Source organism: Rhododendron vialii, chromosome 13a (assembly GCF_030253575.1).
Source record: "Rhododendron vialii isolate Sample 1 chromosome 13a, ASM3025357v1".
In the NCBI taxonomy this organism is placed as follows: Eukaryota; Viridiplantae; Streptophyta; class Magnoliopsida; order Ericales; family Ericaceae; genus Rhododendron; species Rhododendron vialii.
The window spans coordinates 1,737,520-1,746,150 of NC_080569.1; the positions used below are offsets into that span (position 1 = coordinate 1,737,520).

At 39.4% G+C, this 8,631-nt stretch overlaps 2 protein-coding genes across 2 annotated transcripts; one reads left to right on the plus strand and one right to left on the minus strand.

Annotated features, from left to right (window-relative positions):
* The first annotated feature begins 1,633 nt into the window (after positions 1 to 1,633).
* LOC131315143 (protein NETWORKED 3C) lies at positions 1,634 to 6,580 on the plus strand. Its single transcript, XM_058344225.1, has 3 exons — positions 1,634 to 1,837; positions 2,396 to 2,532; positions 3,081 to 6,580. Exons 2-3 carry the CDS (start codon positions 2,415 to 2,417, stop codon positions 3,746 to 3,748), a joined length of 786 nt encoding a protein of 261 aa, XP_058200208.1. The 5' UTR covers positions 1,634 to 1,837; positions 2,396 to 2,414; the 3' UTR covers positions 3,749 to 6,580.
* On the minus strand, positions 5,686 to 6,475 carry LOC131313141 (classical arabinogalactan protein 26-like). The gene is made up of 3 exons (XM_058341275.1): positions 6,046 to 6,475; positions 5,899 to 5,978; positions 5,686 to 5,772 (listed from the first exon to the last, which is right to left on the minus strand). Exons 1-3 carry the CDS (start codon positions 6,473 to 6,475, stop codon positions 5,686 to 5,688), a joined length of 597 nt encoding a protein of 198 aa, XP_058197258.1.
* Positions 6,581 to 8,631: the final 2,051 nt, after the last annotated feature.

The window sequence follows — 8,631 nt, forward strand, 5'->3', positions numbered from 1 at the left end:
TGGAAAATTTACAAGCACAATGGCACGTAATTCGACATTTGAACTGTCTTTAGGCTCCTCCTTGATCTCTCTTAAATGGAAGAACCATTTTCAGAACTGTTTACATTCCACAAGGCCACTATGTAAGGCACCAGGATTGGAGGGAGAGAGACGGAGCGCAAAATTATAAGGATTTAATTTCGTAAGAGGACTACTGAGGACGCATTTATATTCACATAAATGTTTTGGGGCCTCACACACCACATGTGCAGTGTGTAGTCCCCGACTCATGGGAGCATGTGTAATTGTGAATCTCTCTGCCTTCCACATGTCGGGACAGCTGTCCATTCGCATAAGATAACCAATTCTGTAGGACAAGGCTCATTTTTGTTCTAGTAATAGCTAGTAGTATACAATTTCGTTAGAGAGCTGTTGAACTTGAACCCTACTATTCTCTTCACTTCCCCATCTCTCTCTCTCCCCCTCTCTCTCTCTCTCTGTTTTGAAATAGTAGCAAACTCTACCCTTTTGGTAATTGTGGATAGCGCACATGATCACGCTGGCCTTTTCAGGCACCTCTCTCTTCACTCATTGGTGGGTTCAAATCCCACCATTCCGAATCTCCTAGGTTAGCTTCCCTCCCTTCATACTACGAGTCACGAGTGGTCATATAACAGAAAACTCTATCCTTCTGAGACCATGCTAAAAAAATGAAAAAAAAAAAAAGAAATAAAGAAATGGAATCAACTTGTTACTATCACCGCATAAGTCCACCGCATGACTAGTTGGTCTCACTCCGGGCTCTACACCTTATGAATTCTAAAAATATACCTATCGATATCTGTTAAAGTTAATTTTTTATACGGTTCCATAAAAAAATATTTTAAAATTTATGAATATTTTTTGGGGCCTTACACCCACAGCAGCTCCCCCACCGCACGCACGCCGGACCCACTCCGGCCACCGGACGGCCAATCCGAACCGTCCAAAAATTCTTTAAAAAAAACCGAATGGGCCCACACGAGAATAAATGGCATTCGACGTGTGTAAGTGCTCAAACCAATCTTCCATTTTTAACGTCTCAGATCATCTTATTTTTGAAAGTTCAGATCGAGCACCTACACACGTCGGATGCCATTTATTCTCGCGTAGGGCCTGCTCGGTTTTTTTTTATAGAATTTTTGGACGGCTCGGATAGGCTATCCGGTGGCCGGAGTGGACCCGACATGCGTGCGGTGGGCGGTGGGGGAGCCGCGGTGGGTGTATCATTGGCCTAACCTGTGAATTTATGCGGTAAAAAATGTGCGGTGACATTAGACTTAATGAAATGTGCACTGTGCAAAGGTGCAAACACAAGTACAGCACAATCTCATTTAAAAAGTAATTAATTAAGTACAGCAAAAGTGGGGGTAGGACATGGACCCATAGGTGTCGTTGGGATTGTCGACCGTTGCATAAAATTCCTTGTTTTTTCGGCCACGGGCCCACGGTGGTCCCAGTCCCAGACGCTCCTTCCTCTGAGGCTATAGTCAAACTACGAACATGCCCCCGAAAACAATGGAATCAATGGCCTCACCCGGGGGTAACATGGTAAAATCGAAGTGTTTTAAAATTGCGCCTTATTTGGCATCTGTCCTTATTGGCCTTGAGGATTCGAACTGCCAGGGCGTGGCTAGTTGTGATTGGATGATATCAATTGATGTTCTAGTCAAACTCGAAAAGCCCATGTGGTGATTGCGTTCTTATAAATTTCAAACACTTGTCTTTCTTGCTGCAGTCAGCCGCAGAGAGAGAGAGAGAGTTCTGCCATTGGCGTCTCTGCTTCTTTCTTCGGAGATAACGAAGAGAAATCTTTCAGGTACATCTATTCTTCGCCACAACTGCTCCCTCTCTCTTTCTTTGTTTTGTTCCGATAAAAAACAACGTGATCTGAATCGTTCACTGTACCTGACGCCTAACACATATACATAATCCCGTAAAATCAAGTTGGTTGAGCGCATCAGAAACCCAACAGTCGCTCACTAGGTTACTGATGTCCAATGAACCAGTAATTTTTTTTACTGAGATTACTTTAAGCACTGAGTTCGACAGAGTGAACGATTTCATCGTGTTTTCGCACTTGGGGACGAGACCAGTTCGGAGGCCACGGGGCACAGCAGGGCCCACGTTCTGGTGTTTCCCCATAAAAGTAGTAAAGCAAATTAGTTCATTTATCAAAGAGCCTCTTTCTTGTTTTTGGGTAAACTAAGCCAGTTTCTTGTTCTTGGTGCGGTTTTCAAATTCCTGTGAAATTTAAATTTCGAAGCGGGCTTCTAGGTCAATAACTGACGAAAATTGTCCTACCCAAAAAACTCGTCATTATTCAAGAAAATTGTTTGCTTCTGTTTTTTTAGTTGTCCTTTTGAATCTGTTGAAGGTAGAGAGAGAGGGAGAAAATGGCTGTGGAGGCGAAGACGAAGGGGTCGCCGCACCGGTGGTGGTTCGACAGCTACAACCACCACAAAGACACCGCCTCTCCTAAACGCTCGCCGTGGCTCCAATCCACCCTTTCTGGTCAGTGTTAACAACTACTCCATTATTAGTCTTTCTTTAATTTCGTTGGCTCATATGCCATCAGAGTACCATATGTATCTATGCGATAACTTTGAAATTGATGAAACTATTCTACTCTTGTTGTGTATGTTGCTTACGGATTTTATTCGAGAGATCGAGCACGGTGAAAAGTGAAAACCTTAATTTTGGATTTCCAAAAAAGAATGTTAAATTGGCTAATCTTGTTAACCAAAGGATTGACATACCAGTGATTCTCAAGTGGGACACTCCATTCTGTGTCAAGTTGTAAAAGAGAGAATTTTAATTTTGGAGTTGAAATGAGTAACGGATACTTAACCTACGTTCTAGAAAGGAAAATTCTGTTGGACATTGTGGACCCTTATGACCTTATCCTAGTAGCCTTATTTCTCCTGTACTCTGCAGTCTGAACAGCTTGTATTTCTTTTCACTTGGAACTCCTAACCTCTTCTCTAACATCTCAACTCTGAATAGTACATTGAACTTCTTGTACTGTAAATTGTGAATTTGCTAAATTTCTACCCCCACAGAGCTAGATGAGAAAACAAAGGCTATGCTTAATATCATCGAGCAAGATGCGGATTCATTCGCCCAACGAGTAGAGATGTACTACAAGAAGAGGCCAGAGCTAATTAGCATGGTGGAGGATTTTTACCGGGCCCAACGTTCACTGGCAGAGCGATACGATCAAGTCAAGTCCGATGCTGGATTTCGCCTCATTTCCCCTTGGGCATCTCCATCCCCACTGTCTTCCAAATTCCGGAAAGAGAAGATGTCGGTGATGACTTGCACTGAGATATCCTATGATAGTTACTCTGAAACCTACGACCCCGTGGAATCCGTGGAGTCCGAGGTTGATGATCCTGAACCAGAAGAAGGAGAAGAAGAAGAAAAGGAGGAGGAAGAAGAGGAAGTATCGAGCGAGTTTGTAAGTGGTGAAGTGATGAAGCTTAGGGAAGAGATTGAGAGACTCAAGGAAGAGAACAAGATTCAAAAGGAGGAAATAGCAGAGAAAGATGAAGAGAAAAGAGAGGTCATAAGACAGCTGAGTTTAGTTATGGATGTGCTCAGGGAGGAGAATGTGAAGCTGAAGAAGTGTATTGCTAGAGAATCTCCAAAGAAATGGAGCCCGCACTCTGATTTCCAAAAGTTGACAGGAATGTTTATGGGGAAGTTGTTCAACGGGTCTCCCAAATGAGAAAGTTATTCAGCGCGCTTTGTCCAAACACCCCTCAACACCATCACCATGTATTTCGTGAAATGCCTCTATATATACTTTTACGGTAAGCTGCACAAAAGTGTGCGGTGCTGAGAGGTGTTTATCGATCAGTGCATTGCTAGTGTCTTCGCTCTTTAGGTGTAGATCACAGCTAGTAAGTAGTACATTAATAGTAACCAGAAGAGATACAGTTCAGCAGTTTATGTTTAGAGTTAAGAGTTGATTAGGTACCATATATCTATTATTTGTAGTATTCTTTCAGTTCTGATATTGAGGAGTATGGTTGTGGACAAATTTCTATGAATCTATTGTGATTACTTATGCGAATTTGCGAAGTCATCCTCTCATTTTTGCCAAAAGTATAAGAGAAAAAATTGGAGTACCTTGTTTTTTTGAATGAAATGTGGAAGCCATTTTCCCAGACAAAATACAGTATTTGTTGCTTTAGGAGACCTCATCGAACTAATTAAAGTACTCTCTCAGGCACAAAAACACACGTGGATAGTTTCAGGAAAAAGAGCAAAGGGTTTCTATTCTTTTGCATGGTCCTAATTATGGATTCATCAAGATCGTCCTGGGTGGAGCCCTCTCCTAATATGGTTCATGATTGTGAGACTGACTGGCTTAAGGAAGAATTAGCCCATTTCAGATGCCATTAACTCAAAATATCTTGATTGTCTACTTGTTTGTTTGTCTGTCTGTTTGTGACAAATTCTGAGAGCTGATTATGGGATTTTGGCTTCTAAACACCTACAGCGGAGTGTTTGCTATAGATTATAGAAGCAGCTTCTAAAAATCAACAGTTTTTTTAAGCTATTTTAAAGTCCAAAAGCTGAATTTTGAGAAGCTACGATTCTGATGCTTTTACAGATTCTAAGATGTAAACTGGGTAATGATAAAAGTATTCATTTCCATTCTAATAATTACCCTATGGTCAAGGACAAAATAGACTAATTCACATCAAAAAATTTATTTTGTAATTTTTACATCAAACACTACTATTCAGCTTCTATAACATTTACTAATTCACAATCCAAAACTGCAAACACTCTTCATAACTTCTCTAGAATTTAAAAATCTGAAATTTGGAGCAGAATCAACAATCGAAAATCTAAGAAAAAACTATTGCAAACACCCCTTAGTTTTGTTTGTTTTTCCGGCCTTCTCTGCTTCCCTAGGATTGTGCAATCGTTGTATAGTTCAGTCCTAAAATCAAATTGATAAAACATTTAAACAAACATCGCCATCATATTGAACTAATTAAAGTACATTTAAACAAACTCCATTTTCGCCAAAATATAAGAGAAAAAATTGGAGTTACCTTTTTTTTTTAAATGAAACGTGGAAGCCATTTTCCCAGACAAAATATTTGTTGCTTTAAGAAACCTCATTGAACTAATTAAAGCACAAAAACAAATGTGGATAGTTCCACGAAAAAGAGCAAAGGGCTTCTTTTCTTTTGCATGGTCCTAATTATGGAGTCATCAAGATCATCCTGGGTGGAGTCCTCTCCTAATATGCTTCATGTTGTGAGACTGATTGACTTAAGGAATTAGCCCACTTCAGTTGGGATTAACTCAAAATATCCTGATTGTCTACTTCTGTTTGTGAAAATTCTGAGAGCCAATTATGGGATTTTGGCTTCTGAAAACATGCAGTGGAGTGTTTGCTATAGATTCTAGAAGCAGCTTCTAAAAATCACCAGTTTTTTGAAGCTATTTTAAAGCCCAAAAGCTGATTTTTGAGAAGCTACGATTTTGATGCTTTTACATATTCTAAGAAGATGTAAACTGCGTAAAGACAAAAATATTCCTTTCCATTCTAATAATTATCTCATGGTCAAGGACAAAATAGACTAATTCACATAAAATAAAATAAAACCTATTTTTTAGTAACTTTTACAGCAAATACTACGTTTAGTCAACTTCTATAATATTTAATTCACAATCCAAACTGCAGTAAACACTCTTCATAATTACTTCTCTAGAATCTGAAAACCAAAGCTGAATCAACAATCAATAATAGAAAATCTAAGAAAAAACTATTGCAAACACCCTTCATTTTGTTTTGTTTTTAGGCCTTCTCTGCTTCCCTGGGATTGTGCCATCTCCTTGATAAAATACACATACCAAATCACTAAGTTCAAACAATGCCATACACCTCACGGTCCCACCAACAGTGTTAGACAAAGAAAATAGATAAATAGAAACTAGAACCATATAACAATTGCCACATACCACAACAGCTGCAGAAATTGAGTAATAGCCTTTACAAACCAGAAAGCTGCAATAGTAACCAGAAAACCATAAAACCCATGAACGAGATTGAAACCAGAGAGCCAGATGGGGCTATGGCAACTGAGGATGGACCTGGTGTGGGCTCAGATGGAGCAAAGCCTATGCTAAGCGCAGGAGCAAAGCCCATTTGGTCCGGATTTGGTGGGCTTGGGCTGGAAGGAATGGTGGGGATTGAAGAGGGCTGAGATGGAGAGGGTCCATGATCACCACCAGGGGTAGGAAAGAGTGGAGTGATGTCTGGAGGTAAGGTTGGAGGTGAGGAGAGAGGAGGAATTGGTAGAAATGAAGGTGCAGATGAAATAGTGGAAATGGGCAAGGCTAGTAGTAGTGAAGATGATGAGAAGCAGCCCAAGCCCATAAGTAGTACAGTAATGGGTACAACAAATGTTAAAAATACTGGGGCAGCCATTATATGATGATGATATTGGTGAGAGAGAGAGAGAGAGAGAGAGAGAGAGAGAGAGAGAGAGAGAGAGTTGGGAGAGGAGGAATGAAGAGGAGAGTGGTGGTGAGCAAGAAAAATAGGATCCTCCCCACTTTTGAATTTGGAGTACATTACTTAACTGTTCAAAATCTTGATCGTCCCTCTAAACTATTAATGGTTTGAATTTGTTGATAGTCTCTTACCGAAAAAAAATTGTCTCTTTCTGATAAGAGACTAATAGCAAAAAATTAAGTACAATTAATCGTAGAGACGAAATTGAGATTTGAACTGTCTGATCCAATCTAGTATATATAAAAATGGGAGTCAATCCAAATCCATTCGTGAGATAAATATTGTTGGGGGAGGGGAATGATGGGTGGAAAAGAAGGGGATTGGGGTTTGTAACGTGACAATGACACAGCTAAAGGACATGTTGTGGTAAGAGACAAGATTGCTTCTTGGTATTGTTTGGAGTTTTGTTCAGTAGAACACAAGAAATGAGTTGTTTTGCCTCTTTTGCCTGTGTTTGTATTTTTGCAGTTTCTTCGCCCGTGAATTCTTTTGTTACGAGGTGCACATTTATGGCTCGTGCCAGGCACTTCATCTTATTGTATGGCTGGTTGTAAGCTCATTAGGGATTTCTACTTTTCTTTTCTTTTTTATAACCAAACGTTCAGGTCAATTTGCACGCACCTCGATTTATTTCGGAGCTTTGAAGTTAATGATCGGACAAACTCTATAGTGGTCCCAATGTTTGAAAATGTTTGACCTCCGTGAAATTTGAACATGTGACCTCATTAAATACAAGTACTTATTGGTTTTTCATGTCCACTTGACTAAATCCTTGAGGTTATATTGATTTAACCTTTAAGGCTTTACCATAACGAATCTCTGCCGATTTTAAAAAAAAAAAGAAAATAGAGGAATCTCTCATTTAGCAAAGGGCATTACCTACTGGTGGACTAAAACAATCCCACCAAATGCTCGAATTCTGTCATCTCATGGACAAATTATTTCATGCTCTTGGAACAATGCTCCACGAACACTCCTTGAAGGTGAAACTCACCTCATGCGAGGTGGAGAGTGACCTTGGAGCGTACGTTAGTCCAGGAGCATGGAATAATCTCTTCATGTCATAGGATATATGGTATTCAGAATCGATCCTATCACAACACACTACTGCTCAAAAGACGAAACGTCGCATAATAATTTACGATGGGCCTCGTATTGTTGTTTGTACACAGAATATTTTGGTTTATGTTGTTAGACTTGCTCATATAGTTGAGCAAATAAAGAAAAATCATGCATGAGATGAGAGGTTTGTGTCACCGGTACTGATGGGCCTTGTATTCTTGTTTCATAATTTGATCAAATAGAATAAAAGGGCCGCTGATAAAAAAAAAAAAAAGAATAAAAGGGCCGAATCCATAAAGATGTTGATGGGCCTTGTATTGTTGTTCCCTAGCCCAACTATATTCGTGAACAATAAAAGCAAGCTGAAATATTTTTCTTTCTGTAGGGCTTCGATTTTGTCTTAACTAAAGTTTTTTACAACAATTTTCTTGAAAAGTGAATAATTTATCGAATTTGATATTCGCAACTCCCCAAATTATTAACCGCACTAAAAAAGGGGAGTGTGAAAATCAATCAAGTCTATATACTAGTTGATTTTCGCACTCTCCTTTTGGAGTGGGGTTAATAAGTTGGGGAATGCAAAAATAACTCTCCTAATTGATCACTAATATTGGGAATTGATTTTGCCACTCCATTTTTCTCTAATGTCGCTCCCCTTCTCTCACAAAACAAATCACTTAATATAGACACAAAGGGGAGTGTCATTAGAGAAAAGGGGAGTGGCAAAATCACTCCCCCTAGTATTCTAACAATTAGTGATAACTGCATCAAAGATTCTAATAGGTAAGTGTAATGTGAAGAACCAGATTAATCAGTTTTTCTTTTTTGCCAAACAATAGGATTTTACGGAAAAGTCTAGGTACCGGTCCATCGCACGCCTTTTGGGGTCCATTTCGGGCCTCACAAAAATATAGAAAAAATTTCATAAATTTTAAAATAATATTTTATGAGGCCCTGTTAAAAATCAGCTTCAATGGATATCGTTAGGTATGTTTTTTGAAGTTGTA